The sequence below is a fragment of the Lolium perenne genome, chromosome 2 (genome assembly GCF_019359855.2).
Source record: "Lolium perenne isolate Kyuss_39 chromosome 2, Kyuss_2.0, whole genome shotgun sequence".
NCBI classification, from domain to species: domain Eukaryota; kingdom Viridiplantae; phylum Streptophyta; class Magnoliopsida; order Poales; family Poaceae; genus Lolium; species Lolium perenne.
The window spans coordinates 96,710,305-96,734,051 of NC_067245.2; the positions used below are offsets into that span (position 1 = coordinate 96,710,305).

General features: G+C 47.9%; 2 protein-coding genes across 2 annotated transcripts; both read left to right on the plus strand.

Annotated features, from left to right (window-relative positions):
• Positions 1–4,068: 4,068 nt before the first annotated feature.
• Positions 4,069–5,709, plus strand: LOC127330147 (probable protein S-acyltransferase 5). The gene is made up of 4 exons (XM_051356470.2): positions 4,069–4,459; positions 4,531–4,698; positions 4,787–5,053; positions 5,143–5,709. The coding sequence occupies exons 1-4, from the start codon at positions 4,118–4,120 to the stop codon at positions 5,440–5,442; spliced, it is 1,077 nt and encodes a 358-aa protein (XP_051212430.1). The 5' UTR covers positions 4,069–4,117; the 3' UTR covers positions 5,443–5,709.
• Positions 5,710–6,719: 1,010 nt separating this feature from the next.
• Positions 6,720–9,527, plus strand: LOC127328737 (protein FAR1-RELATED SEQUENCE 5-like). Its single transcript, XM_051355312.2, has 4 exons — positions 6,720–6,878; positions 6,961–7,077; positions 7,163–9,414; positions 9,503–9,527. Exons 1-4 carry the CDS (start codon positions 6,720–6,722, stop codon positions 9,525–9,527), a joined length of 2,553 nt encoding a protein of 850 aa, XP_051211272.2.
• The last annotated feature ends 14,220 nt before the right edge of the window (positions 9,528–23,747 follow it).

The following is a 23,747-nucleotide window of genomic DNA, read 5'->3' on the forward strand; positions in this document are numbered from 1 at the left end:
CATCACCGGTACTTCTACTCGATCCTGAGATCGGCGTCGATGTACATCTTCACCAACAAAGTTCATTTGGAAGTAACTCTTTGATCGTTAAGGGTATGAACACCGAATCCCTCCATTACTTTGCATCTCCATAGAATAGATCTTGGGCATGTTATTCTATCGTAGCTTTTTTTTTGTTTTCTACCACGAAACCCTATAGACGGTGCCAAATATCATGGGTGGTGGTGGTCGTGGTGAGAGCACGGGGCACCGAATGCCGAAAGGAATAAATATGCCATGTGCTATTGTACCGAAGAAGCTCATGGGTAAGAAGGCCTTCATAGAAGAACTAAAAGGTTCAAAATCAAAAGAACAATTATTATCGACAGAGATAACATTTTGAATTATGTGAGGTGTAACGAGGACATCACGAAGATGAAGCGGATAGTTAGGGAAAAAAGGAGGGAAGAGAGGCATGCCCAGACGTGGAGACGGGAACGTAGGAGCCGCCCCAGCAGTGACATCATGATAAATAGGGTGTAGAGAGAGAGGAAAGGATACCGACATCGTTGGAGAGGTTGGTGGTGGCACCGCTGTCCATGACCCACTCTGGGATAGGTTGCCGCAACGTCATGTTGGTGAAGTGTTGAGCGAGGGCGGAGGGACCCCACATTTGCGCCTACGTGGGGGCGCAACATGGCGAGGGGGGAGGGTTCACCGTACGCGGCAATGTCGTACATTGCCGCACCATAGGGCCCAACGAGGGCGGCATGGTGGGAATTCACTTAGGAGTGGGAGAGGGGACCTAGGCGAGTCCCGGGGATGTTGTGGCCGATGGCGGACTGCTTCATGGGCTACATATGTATGGCACCGGTCCGCAGGTTGTAGGGGTGGGCATGGGAAAGCACCGTCGGTGCCACCGGCGGGTTTGTAGCCCTTATTCCTCCCCATTGTTCCTGTCGTAGCCGCTGTGGTGTGGGTTGGGGGTCGCTGGAGGGCGCCACGGCCACCCACCACCCTCCCCGGGAGGAGGCCCTCCACCATCGCGAAGATGGGGCCTTGGCAACAAAGGCCTAGGCGGAGGGACATGTCACGTTCATCTCCTGCAAGAGCAGCATGTTGCGGAAATTGAGGAAGGTGGGGAACGATGTGAGGAGAGGGGCGATGTTGGCGACTCTATCGAAACTCTCATGGAGGTCCTTGATGACATTGGTGATGAGGTCCGAGTCGGAGACCGAACCGCCGACCTCAACTAGTGCGTCGGCCGCCACCTTCATCTCCTGCAGGAGCAGCATGTTGCGGAAATCGAGGAAGGTGGGGAACGATGTGAGGAGAGGGGCGATGTTTGCGACTCTATCGAAACTCTCATAGAGGTTCTTGATGACATTGGTGATGAGGTCCGAGTCGGAGACCGAACCGCCGACCTCAGCCAGTGCGTCGGCCGCCGACTTCTGGAGCGCGACATAGTCATAGATGGACCGGTCCTCTTGCTTGACGTTGTGGAATTCCTCGGCGAGGTAAACCTCACGGGTCTTCTTGCTGTCGTTGAAGAGGCCATGGAAAGCCATCCAGACCGTGTACGCATTTGCGACGGGCGTTGGTTGAGGTCGCGGTAGGCATGACAAGGTCGACGATGTTCATGGCCATGGAGCCGTAGAGCCAGCAGAGAACCATGGTGTCGAGCCGGAGCCACATGGTGTCAGTCGGGGGCGTCGCGGTGGTGAGGTGATCCTCGAGGGCTTAGGTGGTGACAGCGATGGTGAAGAAGGTCGGCCACTTGGGGAAGACGTCGGACTTGAAGTCGAGAATGTCCGGGACGAGGGAGCGGATGCTCTTGATGACAGTGGCTTGTGCCCATAGGTAGGCGTCGGCGTGGGGCACGGCGGGCTCAGACGGCGCCATGGAGGATTTGCAGTCGGCTAGGGTTGGAGAAGGCCGGTTGCGGTGGCTAGGGTTGGGAAGGCGGATGAACGAAAGTGGTTTAGGATTTTATACCATGTAAGAAGATTGATCGTACTTGGATTTTTTTCATTGCATGTACGTTGATACATATTATAATCCTAATTATAACTAGGTAAGTCACATTAAGTACTCTCCACAATTCACCATTTAGAGGATTAGGGGATATTTAGAGGATTGGGGGATATGTCACCTACTTAGACATATACTCCGTATTTGTCTAACAGTTTCTTCAGGACCGCTCTGGCTGGTGGCGTTGCCGCGTCGCGTCGCGGCGCGAACGGGAGACAGAGGGCGCCCGCGAGTTCGTCCGTGCGTGCTTCGACACCGCCAACGCGGCGCGGAGCTGGTGCCACTGCTGCGTCGTTGCTGAAACGGGAAGCGGCGGAAGCGAACGAGTGACCGGTCGGCGTCCGAGCGCGATTCCTCCGGGCAGCGTCGCCGGCTTCTCTGTGTGGCTCGGCGGCGATTTGTTCTTGGCCGGCGCGGCCCTCCTCAGCTGGCTCTCTAGCTAACGGCGGAGCCTGCGCATGGTTTCGTCGGTGAGACGACGACGCGAAGTGTCATAGGTGCTGGAAGACTCCTACCTCGCCTCGGATTCGGGCCTTCGACGCGGGGTAGTGGTCCTAGTTGCATTAGCAAAACCGACGCCATAGATCAGGCCATCAGTCCGATCCAAATATTCAAAATCCGAATCGTATTTGATCTTCCCCGCCATCTGTTTGGTTCCTACGCGCAACCCTTTTCTTTTCCGATACCAACTCGGTGACACTCGACTCGATCCATATAGTCCTTGCTACTGCCCCCATACTTCCGCACGATCCATCTCATCCACTCCTCTACTTCGTGTTCGCAGAATCCATCGCCATGCTTGCTCTCATGCCTAAGCGTCCGTCGGCCGCCCTGCGCGAGATCCACCGCGAGCTCGATCGGCGTCGGAATCTCGCCGCCGTGGCGAAGGGACGGATCGTGAAGAAATCATCTCCTCCACCGTCCATCCCCAACCCAGCAGGATCAGTCATCCAGAAGAAGTTGCCCGCGCCGATCCCGCGCAAGCCAGTCGCAGCGGCCATCGTGAAGCGCCGAGACCCGCCGATACCGTTCGCCATGAAGGTTTCCGGCGTCACCAACGGGAGAATCCAGAAGCCGCCTGCACCGATCCTGGACGAGCGAGCCGGAGCGGCGAAGAAGAACCAGTTCCTGCCGGTGTCGCACAAGCCGGCCGAAGCGGCGACCAAGAAGTCATCCTCCCCGATCTCCAGAACGACGCCACCACTTGTCACGTCTTCGGCCGACTCCGAGCCCATCCAGAAAGGAACAAGGGTGCGCGTGCGGACGCCGACGGGGACGACGCCCAGGGGCGTGCGAATCTTTATCATGCTCAGCGCCGTCGTCGTCTCGGATGCAGAGGACGGCTACTTGGAGGTCAAGTACAACGGCGACTTCCCGCGCGACAACGCGCGCGTCGCCAGGGATCAGGTGAAGAAGATGCCTTCGTCGCACCAGTGATCAGAGGCAGCGATCGCCGGCTCGCCAGAAGCCGAAAGTCCCTGCCGGTACAGAAGTGGATCGAGAAGGAGAAGCAGCCGGAGCCACACCAAGGTCGTCTTGCCGCGTCGCAGCTCCTTGCAATCGGGAATATACTGTACGAAGGATTTAGAGATCTGACGATGTCTTCTTGCAAGTTCTTTTTTTTTTTGTGTGTGGCAGAAGGCAGTGCAATGTAGCTAGGATAATTCTTTTGTTCTATGCACGTGTAGCTCTTGATTCCTGGCATCAGACAATTGCCTAATGTAAGAATTGTGTTTATCATCGACTACATGAATATTTCGAATACAATTAACTGAATGTTTCCACTATGTAATGAATTGTTGTTAAAGATGATTTGAGTGAACAAATGTTCAAGAAATAATATTAGGAGACTGACTTCTATCGAAACAGAGGTGATTGAGAGGAATGCGTGCAAATCGTTATGTCCTGTATTTTTGCAATTTACTTGATACCTAGCTGAAATTTCATCAGTCAAGGAGTAGTATACCTCTTTTTTTTTTTTTTTTTTTGAGATTAGGAGTAGTATAACTTGGCGCTATTCTGAGACCCTCAAGAGAAAAAAACAATGGAGGAGTAACTTCCTCCGCGCACGAACTGAACTTGTGCTCCTGCGACAGTTGCTCCTTCTATGGTTCGAAAACAAAGACAGTTGCCCCGTGCAGTCTTCTTCTTCCTCCAAAACGCGGAACCAAGAAAAAAAAGACGAATCAGGAACTGCTTCATGGATTCCTCTGATTCCTCTGATCACCAAAGCCCAATTCATGGAAGTCGTCAACAGGGCCAACAACACCAAGTGTGCACCGAACAGCCTGATGACTCATCTTGTTCGTCGGCACTGTGCGGTCTGAAGGATGCAGTTGCAAAACACTGGAAATTTCTGGTCCCGTCTTGCTTCGGGAGATCGTCGCCGGCAAGCCTGTCGGTCTCATCGCCGCCGATCACCGTGTACCAAGTCTGGCCTGGGAAAAACGTAAGGATCGTTTTCTTTTGTGAGGAAAAATGCCCAACCTATTTCATGAATATTGATGCCATGGAATACAGGTGTTTTTCATGGATGGGCGTGTGGTCTTCGGACCTGATCCGCGAGGCCTCATCTTGACGGTCATAGCAGTTCTTCTTTCAGAGTGGATCTTCTTGGCCGACGTTGTTGATCCTTCGTCGAATCACCCAGTCCTGATAGCTGCATTCTCCATTGCACTAGCAGCAACCGTCAGTGACACCCATCTATCCAGGAATGTGTTGGATGCTCTGCTATTTGAATTTGGATTGTTTGTGATACTACCAAATTTGTTGACAGGTGATGGTTACTCTGCTACTGACTGCAACAAGAGACCCTGGAATCGTACCAAGAAACCAGACCTCACTGCCACAAGAAGCTGGCACGAGCATGATCAGAAGAACCAGGAGCCGGCGCATCATCGTCGACGGCGTCGAGAGGAAGCAGAAGTACTGCAGGGTCTGCGACATCTTCCGTGCTCCGAGGAGCACACACTGTGCAATCTGCGACAATTGCGTCGACAAGTTTGATCACCACTGCCCCTGGATAGGCCAGTGCATAGGGCTGGTAAAAGTGCAGATGCACGACCGCAGCATATATTGCTTTGCTTAGATGTTCCATTTCATAATGTCTGAATTCTGTTGCCTTTTGTGCAGAGAAACTACAGATTGTACCTGCTGCTGATAACCCTGGCGCTGGCTTTCTACACTTGCACCTTAACGTTCTCGGTGAAAAGAATCAGAGTGCAACTGGATGCTGCTGCCGGTGCAGGGCTTCTCGGTCTGCTGAGAAGTTGGCCTGGAATGGTTGCTCTGGCCGCGTTCAGCTCCGTGGCTGTCTGGCTCCTGGCGTGCCTCCTCGCCTACCATATCTTCCTTGCAGCCAAGAACCAGGTACCGTTACGTGAAATTTCGTGTGGCTTGTATGCGATCTTATTGAAGGAACTAACTGGCTGATGAATTATTATTGTTCTCCTTGACTTTGCTGCTGCAGACGAGCCATGAGAGGCACAAAGGACGGTACCAGAGCTCCCCCAATCCTTACGACAGGGGGGTGCTTAGGAACATCAAGGATTGCCTGTTTGAGAGTTTACCTCCCCCTAGAGTCGATTTCAGAGCCGTGGCCCAGCCGAACTTGATGGATCAGCATCAACATTTGCCATTGACAGTTCATTCAGGGTGCTAGCTAGGATCTTGTGAAGCGGGATGCACGCGTGGCCTGTATTTCAACATCTAATGGGCCCAATCATCAGCGCCTCAGTCCAACAAGTCACTGGTAGATTGAGACACTGACAAGTGGGGCCATCTCATCGGTATGAAGTAAGTTCCATGGCATGGAGTTGTCTGGGAAGGAACATTCTTAGTTTGTAGGTTTATGAAATAGGTGTTCTGTAATTGTTTATGATTAACAAGATACTCGGAGTTTCACGAGATTTACTAATAGTGGTTGAGCTTTTCAAATAAACAAAGGCCTCTGCTTCAGTAAAAACCCCCCCCCCCCCCCCCCCCCTCTCCAAAATTGGTTTTTGGCTCAAAAGCCCACCAAACCCATATCCAAGCCCGTATGACGTCCGTATGTGAACTCGTATACCGTCCCTATACCGTATGCTTCTTCCTCCCAGGATCGAGAACTGATCGTTCTCACCAGCCGGCCGCCGCCCCGTCGCACGATCACCGCCGCACTCCTCCGTCCCGTCGCACGATCACCGCCGCACTCCTCCGCCGCACTCCTCCGCCATAGGAGCTTGACGCCGCCGTCCCGTCGCACTCCTCCGACGAGCGAGGCTTCCCGGAGCTCGACGAGCCGCCGTCGGCGCCGCACTCCGTCACTATAGACCTCCTCCGGCATATCTTCCCGACGATCTCGGCACGTTCATCTCCACGATCTTGAGGGCCTGCTCGACGAGACGCCTCTGCTGCACGCCGTCCCGACGATCTCTCCGGCGAGCCGATCTTCCGCTGGACACGACGGGAGGTAAGTTTGAATCTCTGCCCCCGGACATGTCCGGCGGATTATTTTGCGTGTCCGGCGCCCGGAAGACAGGCCGGCACAGCAGAACCAGACAGTCCGGCCAGCGGCGGACAGGCCGGCGTCTCTCTGCCAGACTGTCCGATGTCCGTGTGGGTTTAATTAAGTGTATATTAAATATGAAATAGTGATTTGCATTGCGTTATTGTTTAGTATTTTGCATTAGTTCTTTATTGCGTGCGGGTTTTGTGTAGTTTTTGGAGAAATGGGGGACTATAGCTCAACTTGGAGTGACGGGGATGACGGATATACGGGCGATGATGATTCTACTTCGGAGAATAGTTCGAAATCCAGGATGTATGAAAATGTACCTCCTTTTGGGGAGAACCTTCCATCATCGGCCTCCTCAGAAAACATGAGTGAAGTATGTTGATTATTTTCTAATGGCTACCAATGAATGGAAGCAATGAAGTGACATGTTACATTCTTTGTTTTTGGCTGTGTAGGTGCTATACGGTGGTCACGAGGAGGATGAGTATTCAGACATGGAGGTTGGGTTTGATGAATATAGCGTGGAGGTAGGACTGCATCACGAGGAATCAAGCTCTGAAAATAAGAGTGAAGTAAGTATATAGTTTTAGTATGGCAAACCGTCAATGTTACCGTTGGAACGACAACTTTTATGACTTATTTTCCCCTCATGTGTAGGTGATATCTGGTGCTGACAATGGGCGTGAACATCACAGTCAAGCAGATCCAGATATTGTGAGTAATGAATATAAGATGCACTCTGTGGAAGAGCACTATAAAATACTGGACATGACATTTTCTTCCGAACCGGCGGCTTTTGTCTGGTACAACAGCTATGCGAGAGAGCATGGCTTCAGCATCCGAAAGGACATTTTGAAGAGGGCAAAGCGAGGGAAACGTGGTAAGGGAGAAATACGGTTAAGGCGGTATGTCTGTTCCAGGGCAGGGAAACGTCAGGAAAAGCTTTTAACGCAGGAAGGCCGCAGTCATAGGCTAAGACCCGAGACTCGTTGCAACTGCAATGCCAATCTCACCGTGAAGCGTGACCTATCGAGAGGAGTATGGGTTGTCAAAAGTTTTTACGGCAATCACAGACATAAACCAGCTAGACCGGACGAAATACCATTTCTTCGATCGCACAGAAAGATTAAGCCGTACCAGAGAGCTGAGATACTATCTTTGGGAGCAAGTGGGATGAGAAAGTACATGATTATGAAACACTTTCTCAGAAGACATGGCTACGATGGTGTAGGCTTCGTAAGACGAGATCTGTACAACCTATGTTGCAGGGAGAAGAAGCTTATTGCGAAGGGTGATGCTGCCACAGCACTTGGTATTATGGTCGCGAGGAAGAAGAGTGATCCTGATCTTTTTTTTGATTACCAAAAGGATGATGAAGGACGGTTGAAAAGCATGTTTTGGTGTGATTCTCAGTCACGGCAGGACTATCAGGATTTTGGCGACGTGGTGGTGTTTGATAGCACGTACAAGATGAACCGGTATGCTATGCCATTTATTCCTTTTGTAGGCCTGAACAATCATCGTAAGACTACGGTGTTTGCATGCGCTCTCGTGTCAGACGAGACAGAAGATACATATGCTTGGCTGCTTCGGACATTCTTGACTGCAATGTGTCAGAAGAAGCCCAAAGGTCTTATTACTGATGGGGACGCCATGATGATATTAGCTATTCAGAATGTCCTTCCAGACGTGTGGCACCGTCTATGTACTTGGCACATAGAGAAAAACATGAAGAGACACCTTAGTCATAAGTCGCTAAAGGAATTTCGGCCATTCTTATACAACGCCACTTCAGAAGCCATTTTTGAGGAAAGATGGAGCGCGTTTCGTCGCAAGTGGGAGACAAAAAGTACCCAAGAATGGCTCAAAAGGATGTACAATAAGAAGAGAATTTGGGCTGCCGCGTATCTGACCGGTGGATATTTCCTTGGTATGAAAAGCAATCAGAGAAGTGAGAGTTTGAACTCATGCCTTCACCTTCACCTGGATTATGGTATGACCCTAGTTGACTTGATAATGCATTACGAGAATGCCATTGTTCGCATCCGTGAGAGCGAGGCTGAAGATGACTGCATCTGTTCCCAGAGTTTACCGGTGGCAGTTACTGAATCCAAAGAGATAGAGGTTGCTCTTGCCCATGCCTTCAGTCCAGCCAACTTCTACATCTTGCAGCAGGATGTGAAGAAGCTTGGTGACCTCGAGATTTTTGAGGAATATGTGGGAACAGGGGGCTCTAAACAGTTTATGGTCAAATGGAGGAATAGCGGCAGATACTCGTTTATCGTGGAGTATAGTCCTAATCAGCCGAAAGAGTTAATACAGTGCAGCTGCCGAAGAATGAATCGTAAGGGGCTTCCATGCAAGCATATCCTATATGTATTGAAGCACCTGAAATTGTCCGAAATACCGGACTGTTGTGTTCTTCGGCGATTCTCCAAACTGGCGAGAAATGGATTGCCAGCAAGGCGCAGAAGCGATCTTTTCGCGTACGGTTACTCAGGGCCGGGGAAGCGAAAAAGATACAACGACATGGAAACAGTATCGGCGGAAGCTATGGATGCGGTAGTAGATGATCCAGCAATGTATAATGAGTTCATGGCATATATGAAGGGCTTAGTAGCAAGAAAATATGCGAAAAAGAATGGACATGATGGTCACACAGCCTTCGCTGAAGAAGACGCATATGATTTTCAAGGCAATGCAGTTCCGATTGGTGATCCCGATAAGGTTACCACGAGAGGAGCACCTAAGCAAAACACAAAAACTGCACAAGAGGTAAATCACCCCGTGACGAAAAATGGTAGACCACTAGCGTTCGACGAGCGTAAGACCCGGAATCAGGGGTGCACCGCCTGTGGTGTCATCGGTCATAACAAACGGAACAAAAAGTTGTGCAAAAAACATCCAGAGTAAGTGTGCTTACAGATTTTTCTTAGCTAGACCGATTAATTAAATCTATATTAAACGAGTACTAAATAATTTTGTTTTGTAATGCAGGTATATGGAAAAAGAAAACAAGTAGAAGTGCATCCTCACTACCGAAATTACAAAATTATCGCTTTACGTTGAAGATTATGTATTTACTTCGTCTTAATTGTAATTGACCGAAACCATTTGTGATTCTATACCATTTTTTATTTTCATGTACTTCCATTCATTGTGATTTATTATATAAATTTCAGTTTCAATGTGTTTCCACAACTAAGAAAGGTCAAACAAAATACCACCACGGACTGTCCAGACATGTCACCGGCCTGGCCGGACTAACATGTTGCACGTTTTCCATTCACCGGACAGACCGGCATGTTCTCCTGCAAGTCCGGCCGAGGATGCGGACTGGCTGGTAAAACCGCCGGACAGGCCGGGTAGCGTGGTGTTAAGTTCCAGGGGCTACACGAACTGCCCGGACAAGTTACCGGCCAGGCCGGCAAAATGTACTGCGTGTCCGTCCAGGGCGCCGGACAGGCCGCCCCATTCGACCGGCCAGACCGGCGGAGGTGCTGTCAAGTTACAGGGGCTATAGGAACTCCCCGGACAAGTGACCGGCCAGGCCGGCGGACTGTACTATGTGTCCGTCCAGGGCGCCGGATAGGCCGTGATATTCGGCCGGCCAGGCCGGCGGAGATGGTGTTAAGTTCCAGGGGCTACAGGAACTGCCCGGACAAGTCACCGGACAGGCCGTGCAGCGACCTTGTTTGGCCGGCTTGGCCATGCGTTGCTTTGCCGGCCTGTCCGTCCCACATGTCCGGCCTGTCCGGCTTGAGTAAGAACAAGCATATTTCTTTTGCCGGACTGTCCGGCTGTACTTCCCGGCCTGTCCGGCTGAAGGTTTACACATGACAGAGTCGGTGTAAACAAGCAAACTTATTGTCAACGAAATTCACATATGAAAATACAGGAAGTATCACAAGCATTCCATTACAAAACAATAGCTAACGGAATACAACATATAAAATCATACACACATGGAATCCAACACACATAGTCTTACACATGAAATCGATGAAACATAGTCTTACACATGAAATCGATGAAACATAGTCTTACACATAGGTAATGGATAAACAAGTTTCACATGCCAATAATAATCAAAGATTGAGCGAGACATGCAACTTTGTCATTACATACGGAAACTATCATTCTACTTGCTTCAACTATGAAGGGCCTCGCCTTCATTTCCCTCGGGCTCATCTCCATCTCCATCGCTTGAATCGTTGTCAAAGTACTCCGCATAGCGTTTGGTGGGAAATGTATACCTCGGAGAAGCGGTGCTTGATGATGCAACCACTTCATCATCACTAGCCTGTCCACCAAGTTCACGCACTTGAGCTTTGTACTTGTTGATTTTCACACGATCAACTGATTTGAGTTTGGCTATCTCTTCGGCATTGGATTTGCAAATCCCAAAGAGCAATTTTTGAGTCTTTGCTATGAATTTCTCAAACTTGGAAGGCATGGTACAACGATCACGAGAAGGACCAGCTTGCTTTTTCTTGGAGGGTCGAGCGGCGGCGGCGGTCTCACCAGTGCCATCTGTTTGAGGAGTCCACATTTTGTGCTTGCAATCCTTGAAGATCTTCTGCTGAAACTTCGCATCAATGAGCACTTGGATGTATGGTGCATATGGGAAGGTCCTATCTTGCAAATAAGAGGCAAGGCGGATTTGTTCGTAAAGAAAATCCGCCAAATCAAACCTCTCGGTACCATGAGTGTGCATCCGAACCAATAGGTCTATGGCAAAGTTCCTCACCTTCTCCCTATCACCAATCTTAGGAACTAGCGCCATGTTGATGACCTTGTGCATGAAAGGATACGGTGCCACTAGTAGAGATGTGCTCTGTGCATTGTCTACGGTTACAATAGCATTCGCACGACGAAGAGGGGCAAGAGCAACACCGGTCATTGACTCACATGTGTCCGATCTGGCATGGATCTTATAGAGATTTGCATCCGTATGAATATTGAGTAGGCGGGCAAACTCTTCGAAGGTGACACTCAACTGCGTCCCTTCGGTACTCCATACAAGTGACCTGTCATCATCCGGAACAAACCGACACGTGGCATAGAATTGCATTACAGCTTCTTCACTCCAGTCTCGAGAAAGAGTCAAAATGCCACGCAGCCCCATAGCATCAATTAAGTCCACACACCCTGGAAAGCTTGCACTGTTGCTATCAATGAACTCCATGTTGACTGATTTCTGAGGAAGGATAGCATGCTTTAAAATTATGATTTCATAGATATCTTGGTGCACACGAGACCAAAACCTTGGATCAGTAGCATTCTTTCTTTGCGCAAATATATCAGCTTTCCTTGCAAGAATGTAATCCTTCTTCGACATTTTCTTGTAGTCTTGCAACTTGTAGTTTTTGGGGTGTTTTGGCCTTCTTTTCTCCATGACTAAGCCAGTACGCATGGGCAATCCACGAGCAGGAGCAGGAGCACGAGACTGAACAGGAGCACGAGCACGAGAACCAGCCGGCTTCTTAGTTGTTGTGTTGTGGCTGGAATAGCGACGTTTCTGAATTGCCTCAAGATGAACCGGATCCTCATCATCATCCTCATCCTCATCCTCTTGCTCTTCCTCTTCCTCTTCCTCACTTCCACCGTCATCCACGTCCTTACTGACATCCTCATCCTCTTCCGAACTCTCAACCTCAACATCTTCGTCAATTGTACCACTTCCACTTTGTCCTTCATCACCAATAACCGGACGCTTGCGGGGTCGAGCTCTTTCTTCACTATCCGAGCTGTCACCACGACGAGTATCTACATTTCAACAAAAGTCTAAATGTAAGGCAGTAAAGATGATACATCATATAGTATAGTTCATAGTAAAAGAGTTAAGTTTGTTTGTCCGGACTAGGAGCCGGACAGGCCGGAAGAGCCGCCCGGACAGGCCGGCCATGGTAGATTTAAGCCTCTGGAACAGGCCGGACATGTCGCCGGACAGGCCGGCAATCGAGCTTTGTTTGTCCGGCCAAAGCGCCGAACAGGCCGGTCATGGTACATTGAAGCCCCTGGAACAGGCCGGACAAGTCGCCGGACTGGCCGGCAATCGAGCTTGTCAAGCGACTACACAGGTTTTGGCAAGTTTAATACCCCAGACATGCATACCCCGCTGCTCAATGCAAAAAAAATAAATGGAAATTGACTAGCATGCCCACTTTTGGTCTGCATCGGGTAATCGTTTGTCTGCTCATACTGCAAAACAAAGTAATTGAACCGCGTAACTTTCTGACTGATCCTCACGATATTTGTCCAGCGACTTCTCTTATTCTCTACGTATTCTATGCAGTGTTCTCCACGTTTAACAGTTAATTAAATTGCTTTGTTATAGAAACAACTTTTTATTGCCAGGTCTTAACTTTGGCAAATGGATATATTTTTCAAGAAGTGAGAGTCACAGTCAAATGTTGCAAATTCTTGACAAACAACTGAAAATTAGGAAGTCATATCATGAAGATATACATAATGGCAAAGGGAAATTACTATATTTATGCTGCAATAAAGTGAGATCTTTTCTACTCCCATTTAATTTGTCTACATAAATGTGTTCTCTACAAGAACAATCTTCACATTTTTAAAGCTTGACATCACAGGTTTTGGACCCTGGCTCCGCCACTGTCCGAGATAATTTGGAGGTTGGAGGATGGGAGATGAAAAACTCAGGGACCATACCTCTGGGGCCAACATTCTTCGTCCTTGCCATGTCCTACTCCCCGAGCCGCCGGTCTTGACTCGGGCAGGATGTAAAATGATTGGTGGAGAAGTAGATCGGGGGTGGATCTTCGATTTCGGCGGAGAGAAACGGCCGGGGGTGAATGGAATGGGTGGGAGGAGGTTGGAGGATGGAGGACACCGGCGGTTGTTAGGGTTCGGCGGCCGCGCCCCCTCTTCGTGGAATAGAGAGACGAGAGATGGGGAAGATCGAAATGCGTTTATGTAGTGGGCTGGCCCGTCAGACAGGGACCGGACAGGCCGGCGCCGTAGGACATCAAGTCCGGCCCCCGCGACGGTGTCTGGACTGGGCCACAAACCAATAGTCCGCGTGGGCCGGCCCATTTTACACGCCCGGACAGGCTGGCACATAACGAGCCGGACAGTCCGGTGCATTATTTTATGTAATAAATTATAAACTAGGGTTTCTAACTTGTGATCCAATTCCTAAAGTAATACTTGGTACTATAATTAATGTGATTAAGTACTTGAAATAAATTTATTAATAATTTTGACATGCTATTAATTTTTTTAGAGGTTTAAGAATTAAACTAATTACTAGTTAGGGTTTAATTAGAAACTAGGGTTTTATAAGTGTTATTAAGATTTAACTAATTTACTAGATCCTATTACCAAAGCAATCATCCTTATTTATCCCTATTTAGCATCACACCATTGTGATGAACCCTAATAGCAACCATACCTACTATTTGACATTACATAACCCTGTTCCACTAAACCCTACTAGTGTGAGATACTTATGAACCAACCTAGAAAACCATGGTTAGGAAGGGTGGGCCATCCCACCATTCACAAGTGTGCCAAATATTTGCCACATCCGAGGTGGTTACATCTACTTCAGGCCATGTTAGATCCATGTTGACCCTAAAACCCTTGTTTCGGTGTCTCCCCGCCATGGGATCACCATGAAACAAACAACCAACCTAGAAAACCATGGTTAGGAAGGGTGGGCCATCCCACCATTCACAAGTGTGCCAAATATTTGCCACGTCCGAGGTCGTTACATCGACTTCAGGCCATGTTAGATCCATGTTGACCCTAAAACCCTTGTTTCGGCGTCTCCCCGCCATGGGATCACCATGAAACAGAAAACCAACCTAGAAAACCATGGTTAGGAAGGGTGGTCCATCCCACCATTCACAAGTGTGCCAAATATTTGCCACATCCGAGGTGGTTACATCTACTTCAGGCCATGTTAGATCCATGTTGACCCTAAAACCCTTGTTTCGGCGTCTCCCCGCCATGGGATCACCATGAAACAGACAACCAACCTAGAAAACCATGGTTAGGAAGGGTGGGCCATCCCACCATTCACAAGTGTGCCAAATATTTGCCACATCCGAGGTGGTTACATCGACTTCAGGCCATGTTAGATCCATGTTGACCCTAAAACCCTTGTTTCGGCGTCTCCCCGCCATGGGATCACCATGAAACAGAAAACCAACCTAGAAAACCATGGTTAGGAAGGGTGGGCCATCCCACCATTCACAAGTGTGCCAAATATTTGCCACATCCGAGGTGGTTACATCTACTTCAGGCCATGTTAGATCCATGTTGACCCTAAAACCCTTGTTTCGGCGTCTCCCCGCCATGGGATCACCATGAAACAAACAACCAACCTAGAAAACCATGGTTAGGAAGGGTGGGCCATCCCACCATTCACAAGTGTGCCAAATATTTGCCACATCCGAGGTGGTTACATCTACTTCAGGCCTTGTTAGATCCATGTTGACCCTAAAACCCTTGTTTCGGCGTCTCCCCGCCATGGGATCACCATGAAACAGACAACCAACCTAGAAAACCATGGTTAGGAAGGGTGGGCCATCCCACCATTCACAAGTGTGCCAAATATTTGCCACATCCGAGGTGGTTACATCGACTTCAGGCCATGTTAGATCCATGTTGACCCTAAAACCCTTGTTTCGGCGTCTCCCCGCCATGGGATCACCATGAAACAGAAAACCAACTTAGAAAACCATGGTTAGGAAGGGTGGGCCATCCCACCATTCACAAGTGTGCCAAATATTTGCCACATCCGAGGTGGTTACATCGACTTCAGGCCATGTTAGATCCATGTTGACCCTAAAACCCTTGTTTCGGCGTCTACCGCCATGGGATCACCATGAAACAGACAACCAACCTAGAAAACCATGGTTAGGAAGGGTGGGCCATCCCACCATTCACAAGTGTGCCAAATATTTGCCACATCCGAGGTGGTTACATCTACTTCAGGCCATGTTAGATCCATGTTGACCCTAAAACCCTTGTTTCGGCGTCTCCCCGCCATGGGATCACCATGAAACAGACAACCAACCTAGAAAACCATGGTTAGGAAGGGTGGGCCATCCCACCATTCACAAGTGTGCCAAATATTTGCCACATCCGAGGTGGTTACATCTACTTCAGGCCATGTTAGATCCATGTTGACCCTAAAACCCTTGTTTTGGCGTCTCCCCGCCATGGGATCACCATGAAACAGACAACCAACCTAGAAAACCGTGGTTAGGAAGGGTGGGCCATCCCACCATTCACAAGTGTGCCAAATATTTGCCACATCCGAGGTGGTTACATCGACTTCAGGCCATGTTAGATCCATGTTGACCCTAAAACCCTTGTTTCGGCGTCTCCCCGCCATGGGATCACCATGAAACAGACAACCAACCTAGAAAACCATGGTTAGGAAGGGTGGGCCATCCCACCATTCACAAGTGTGCCAAATATTTGCCACATCCGAGGTGGTTACATCGACTTCAGGCCATGTTAGATCTTTGTTTAACCTAATACCCTTCTTTCGCAGTATCCCCGCCATGGGATGACCATGAAACAGACAACCAACCTAGAAAACCATGGTTAGGAAGGGTGGGCCATCCCACCATTCACAAGTGTGCCAAATATTTGCCACATCCGAGGTGGTTACATCGACTTCAGGCCATGTTAGATCCATGTTGACCCTAAAACCCTTGTTTCGGCGTCTCCCCGCCAAGGGATCACCATGAAACAGACAACCAACCTAGAAAACCATGGTTAGGAAGGGTGGGCCATCCCACCATTCACAAGTGTGCCAAATATTTGCCACATCCGAGGTGGTTACATCGACTTCAGGCCATGTTAGATCCATGTTGACCCTAAAACCCTTGTTTCGCGTCTCCCCGCCATGTGATCACCATGAAACAGAAAACCAACCTAGAAAACCATGGTTAGGAAGGGTGGGCCATCCCACCATTCACAAGTGTGCCAAATATTTGCCACATCCGAGGTGGTTACATCGACTTCAGGCCATGTTAGATCCATGTTGACCCTAAAACCCTTGTTTCGGCGTCTCCCCGCCATGGGATCACCATGAAACAGAAATCCAACCTAGAAAACCATGGTTAGGAAGGGTGGGCCATCCCACCATTCACAAGTGTGCCAAATATTTGCCACATCCGAGGTGGTTACATCTACTTCAGGCCATGTTAGATCCATGTTGACCCTAAAACCCTTGTTTCGGCGTCTCCCCGCCATGGGATCACCATGAAACAGACAACCAACCTAGAAAACCATGGTTAGGAAGGGTGGGCCATCCCACCATTCACAAGTGTGCCAAATATTTGCCACATCCGAGGTGTTTACATCTACTTCAGCCCATGTTAGATCCATGTTGACCCTAAAACCCTTGTTTCGGCGTCTCCCCGCCATGGGATCACCATGAAACAGACAACCAACCTAGAAAACCATGGTTAGGAAGGGTGGGCCATCCCACCATTCACAAGTGTGCCAAATATTTGCCACATCCGAGGTGGTTACATCGACTTCAGGCCATGTTAGATCCATGTTGACCCTAAAACCCTTGTTTCGGCGTCTCCCCGCCATGGGATCACCATGAAATAGACAACCAACCTAGAAAACCATGGTTAGGAAGGGTGGGCCATCCCACCATTCACAAGTGTGCCAAATATTTGCCACATCCGAGGTGGTTACATCGACTTCAGGCCATGTTAGATCCATGTTGACCCTAAAACCCTTGTTTCGGCGTCTCCCCGCCATGGGATCACCATGAAACAGACAACCAACCTAGAAAACCATGGTTAGGAAGGGTGGGCCATCCCACCATTCACAGGTGTGCCAAATATTTGCCACATCCGAGGTGGTTACATCGACTTCAGGCCATGTTAGATCCATGTTGACCCTAAAACCCTTGTTTCGGCGTCTCCCCGCCACGGGATCACCATGAAACAGAAAACCAACCTAGAAAACCATGGTTAGGAAGGGTGGGCCATCCCACCATTCACAGGTGTGCCAAATATTTGCCACATCCGAGGTGGTTACATCGACTTCAGGCCATGTTAGATCCATGTTGACCCTAAAACCCTTGTTTCGGCGTCTCCCCGCCACGGGATCACCATGAAACAGAAAACCAACCTAGAAAACCATGGTTAGGAAGGGTGGGCCATCCCACCATTCACAAGTGTGCCAAATATTTGCCACGTCCGAGGTGGTTACATCGACTTCAGGCCATGTTAGATCCATGTTGACCCTAAAACCCTTGTTTCGGCGTCTCCCCGCCATGGGATCACCATGAAACAGAAAACCAACCTAGAAAACCATGGTTAGGAAGGGTGGGCCATCCCACCATTCACAAGTGTGCCAAATATTTGCCACATCCGAGGTGGTTACATCGACTTCTGGCCATGTTAGATCCATGTTGACCCTAAAACCCTTGTTTCGGCGTCTCCCCGCCATGGGATCACCATGAAACAGAAAACCAACCTAGAAAACCATGGTTAGGAAGGGTGGGCCATCCCACCATTCACAAGTGTGCCAAATATGTGCCACATCCGAGGTGGTTACATCGACTTCAGGCCATGTTAGATCCATGTTGACCCTAAAACCCTTGTTTCGGCGTCTCCCCGCCATGGGATCACCATGAAACAGAAAACCAACCTAGAAAACCATGGTTAGGAAGGGTGGGCCATCCCACCATTCACAAGTGTGCCAAATATTTGCCACGTCCGAGGTGGTTACATCGACTTCAGGCCATGTTAGATCCATGTTGACCCTAAAACCCTTGTTTCGGCGTCTCCCCGCCATGGGATCACCATGAAACAGAAAACCAACCTAGAAAGCCATGGTTAGGAAGGGTGGGCCATCCCACCATTCACAAGTGTGCCAAATATTTGCCACATCCGAGGTGGTTACATCGACTTCAGGCCATGTTAGATCCATGTTGACCCTAAAACCCTTGTTTCGGCGTCTCCCCGCCATGGGATCACCATGAAACAGACAACCAACCTAGAAAACCATGGTTAGGAAGGGTGGGCCATCCCACCATTCACAAGTGTGCCAAATATTTGCCACATCCGAGGTGGTTACATCGACTTCAGGCCATGTTAGATCCATGTTGACCCTAAAACCCTTGTTTCGGCGTCTCCCCGCCATGGGATCACCATGAAACAGAAAACCAACCTAGAAAACCATGGTTAGGAAGGGTGGGCCATCCCACCATTCACAAGTGTGCCAAATATTTGCCACATCCGAGATGGTTACATCTACTTCAGGCCATGTTAGATCCATGTTGACCCTAAAACCCTTGTTTCGGCGTCTCCCCGCCATGGGATCACCATGAAACATATATGGCACACTTGCATGGTGGCATGTCGCATAAATGTTTCCTAAGGTCTTCCCATGTTTGTGTGCTTTCCAAGGTCACCCCATGGTTGGAAGGAGCCGAAACCACGGTTTTTGGGGTTAAAACGGTATTGCATGAAAACCCTAGTTTGGACCACATCCTTGACGCGATCAGCACTGAATTTTGTCAACTTTATGGTATATTAACTTTTTTATTATTTTTTGGCTGATTTTAAATAAGTCGAAAAAATCATCTTTTTAGAAATGGCTCTATTAGGCCTACCTATGGGACCGATTTCTGAGAAGTTGATTTTTTTGACTTTCTCGAAATGGTCCAATCTTGTTTCGCCGAGTTAAAATAGATATATTTCACATGATTCAACAAAAAAAAATTATAAAATATGTTCAAATATGAATGAAAAATAATTTGGTAATTTAAACTTTACCGGACAGTCTGGCTGTCTATAAGCCGGACTGTCCGGCGTCTTATTTTTTGTTTTTGCACTCACGGGCCGGCCCAATCGCGAATTGGTAGGGCCTTCATCGCCGGACAAGATATGTGATCTGGCCGGACTGTTCGGCGTAAGCATCTGTTGCAACTACCGCGATTTACGTGGGACAAAACCGCTCCATCCGAGACATGCTGGCCCTATATATATACGCCCCACCTCCACGACGCAACAAATCTACTACTCCTCACCGCGACACCACCGCCATCGGCAAAAAGTCTTCCGCTCGCCGCCTTGCTTCGAAGGGAGGTGCATGACCCGTCGTGGCTCGCCACTCCGACGAGTGCCGACAAAATCACTCACGTCGCGTCCAAGTTCTGCACCATCTACAACTTGGAAGCATCGTACAAGGTATTACACATCAAAACCCTAAGGTTCATCAATGTGGCAGGTAGATTAATGGTAGGGTTCTGCAATAGTACAAGTTCTTCAATCCTTTGCGTATGTAGATCATAGTAATCTGTAAACAATGGCGAAAATAGGGTATTAGGGTTCAGAGTAGGGTTCATCGCTGTCATACAGATCTACCGGACTGTCCGGGTATTCACTACTAGCCTGTCCGTTGCTCACCACGACGGGCAGTCCGTTGAGCTCCCGACGCCGGCCTGTCCATTCCCCTACACGCCGGCCAGTCCGTCAACGTCCCCGGCAAGTCCGGCGCGCGAGCCAGACAGTCCGGGATTTGTAGTCCAGCTTGTCCGTTGCTGTTTCGGCCTGTCCGGGGCTTTGTCCGGCCTGTCAGGGGCATTGGCCGGCATGTCCGGTAATGGCATTGTATTACCAATCCTGCCTTAGTTAATAAGTATTCTATTTGAGACAGTATTACTTATATTTCCATGTATTCAGTACTTAAAATTCATGAATCAGTAGGGATGCTTATATTTAATTATACACCGCTCTCGCATCACCTTGTTCTAGTCCCATATTTTTTTTACTGTTACACCCGTAGTATCACCACCAAAAAGTACAAAACACAATTGCCAATTTCTAATTGCTATAATCATGTATGTTATCTACAGGATGGAAGTAGTTGACGAAGTTCCTTGCTCGGTTGAAAAATGGTGCAGCTTTGTTGACAACATGTCAAACGAACAACGAGGTGCACTTTTTGGCTCCGGTGTACATTGTATGCTCGAAATGCCAAGGATAAAGATGCGGCAGTCTGTGCTGAAGTTTCTAGTGCAAGCTTTTGATCTTGAAACCAATACATTTGGGTTAAATGAGGGAAAGGACCATATTTCCCTAGGAGGCAAAGAAATCTACGCATTATTTGGTTTAGAGGACAAAGTTTTGAATGCTGTGGCCATAATTGCTCAAGAAGGCAAAGAAGCGCAGGGACGGATACCACCTGACTGGCTCGATCCGTCAACAGAGAATCTCTTAATTGATGATTTAATAATGGATGTTGAGCTTCGTGGTGGCTCGGATGACGATTTTGTACGCAAGGCCATCATGGTGCTTCTCGCCACAGTACTTGCACCGTACTCTAGTACGGTAATTTCACAGCCGATGTATGCATTGGTAGAAGACCTCGATCGAGCTAGGAAGATAAACTGGAACTCATTCACTCTGGAGTACACCTTGGAGGGCTTAAGGCGGTGTAAAGGTGGACGAGTAATGAGGCAAATGGCCAAAGGAAACATGGAGGCATTACAGGTAAACCGTAATATTTCTTAGTCAGGTAATATTTAACTGCAGTTTTTTGGTCACAACTATTTCTTAGTCATTCTTAATATCTTTTCTTCTGCAGTACATGTATTGGGAGAAGGTGCAACCTCCTGGTGCACCAGCCTTTAACCCACTGGTATGTATGTACCCATTGATGAAGAACTGGACCGAAGTAGAAGGGAAGAAGAGAGACGCCTCCGACGCGCAATATGGCCGTGGGAAGGGAAATGTAAACAATTTTTTCTTGTTCATATTTGTTTCAGCAGCTCATGTTTAACAACAATAAATAATTTGATTTTGTAACATGCAGATTGACAATGATATTACTGCGGAGCATAGACTCTCAAAAATAAACATAGGAAATAGTGTTGGGAGAAAAACATCCATTTCAAGGAAGGCCACAAAAGCTCCTGCGAAAAACCCCCCTTACATGGAGCAACTTTTGGAAAGGGTTAATCGCATGTCTGGGGAGCTTACTCTTGTCCGTAAGCAGATTGCAACTATAACAGATTCATGCGCAGAGGTAAAAACGTGGCGAGTTTAATTATGCACGGATCATTCATTTTGGACCTGCCATGACACATTTTTTTTCCCATTGCAGAGAGTTATTGCAAAGTTAAATCAGGAGGGGATCATTTATAGACGTGAGAACAAAGGCACGTCTGAAGGGGACAAGGAAAGCGAGAGCATCTATAAGGGAGTTTATCCATCAAAGTACTTCACATCAGTTCAGAAGGACGAGGATGTTGACGACGATGTTGTTAACGAGGACGAGCTAGACAATGCAAATGGCAGCACACCTGCACCACCTGTTGCACGCAAATTAATGGTCGATGATCCTCAACCATCTGTACTGTTTAATTGCAGCAAGGGTGACAAAAAAAATCCTATCGAAATTACAAATGATGTTCCTGCTCGATCGTCATCCTCATTATCGTTTGGAGCATTTGTATCTGCAAAGCCAAATGAACCTCACAAGCGGAAGCGCATGCCATCCGCAAAGGTCCGGTCCCCTTACTTGTCTGAAAAAATGGCAAACAAGCGTCAAATCCGAGATGAGAAAAATTCTGAGGGTAAGTTTGTTCGTGTCACATGCAAATTTCTTAACGACCTTTGCATTTCACTAACCACAGTGCACCCGTTACTTGTTCGTTGCAGGTAACTTCCATTCACTAGATGCACTACTTCAGGTTAATGATTTGACTGAAGATCACGTCGAAGCTGCCGTGTCACTTGTAAAAGAACTATCAAAGCGCTCCCGACGCCGCAACAAAAAAGTTTACTCTTGTGAAGGACTCGTGCTGACTGCCCACCATGTTGCATCTATTATAACCCATGACTGGTTGATGGGCGATGTAAAAACAAATTTTTTATCCCTGTTGTATTACACAATAATTTTCTTGATTGAAGGGCTAATTAGTTGTGTGTACCAATAATTTTTGCAGGTCATCAATGCTTACGTGCGACACTTGTCTCGTCGTGTTCCAGATGATCATGTCCTGTCCACCACATGGAGGTCGACGCATCTCATAGAAGGGAAGATGAGGGGTAGAGATTATTTTCCACCCGGTCACCCCCAGATCGAAATAGAGAAGGATCGAGCCATTCACAGATGCATGGACGAGTATTTCCATAAACCGAAGGTACAAGCACATGCAATGCAATGGTATACATAATTCATTCAGTGTATATTGAAACATACTTACACATTTTTATTGCAGTACTATCTCGCAGTAAACGTTAATGGCAATCATTGGGTCACCGTCGTGATGTATGTACCCAAGAAGGAATTTCAAGTATTAGATTCCCTCTATGTTCTTCGCAGTTACATACATGTCATTGAAGCATTGGTATGTTTTCATACTACTTTACTGTGTCATAAGTATTTTGTTCAAATATTAATCATTACTTACTTAATCTTAACTACTCGTTTTACTTCAGAGGACCGAAATTGCTTATGACATAGCAAAAGCAGATCATGGTTTTCCTGATCCTTCGAACTGGCCTATAAAACAATACAAAATGGCAAGACAAAAGGATGGGTGAGTACATGGCGCAACTAATTTTCATCTATATTAATATACAATGCAATGTTACTTACTGTTTTTTGCTTGTCTTGTATTATGACAGAAACTCATGTGGACTTTGGGTCCTAAAATGTATGGAAGAATGGGATGGAGATGAATTTAGAACCACTATTACACAGGTAGGTAAAACAAAATTCTACTTACATGATGAACTAGCAGCACATGTCATAACATGTTCTCTTACTTTATTTTTGCAGACACTCGTTGACTCTACCAGAGAAGTTATGGTTGGTGAAATAATTTTTTCACCTAGTAACGAGCTGGATAGGATCAAAGATAAACTACTCAACCCCAATGGCGAGGAAGATGATGCTTAGGTCCAAGGTCTAGTGGATATGGTCGGGTTTTCGTCCCGTAGAAGGTTTCCCGGCGGTGTTCAAGAGACTTGGTTCATTTTATTTTCTATTTTCAGTTAGCTGTGTAATGACTTGGAAACTATACTTTACAACACCTATTTGCGTCATATGGAATACCATACTTTGTGTAATATGTATGCAATCATCAAGTGCCGGATAGTCTCACTATTGTCCGTGGACATCATCACTATAATCTTTATTGCGCAGAATTTGTTGTCAAACTTTTGCAAACAATCCGTTAACACCTTTGCGGATGATAATAACTTGGTATGAA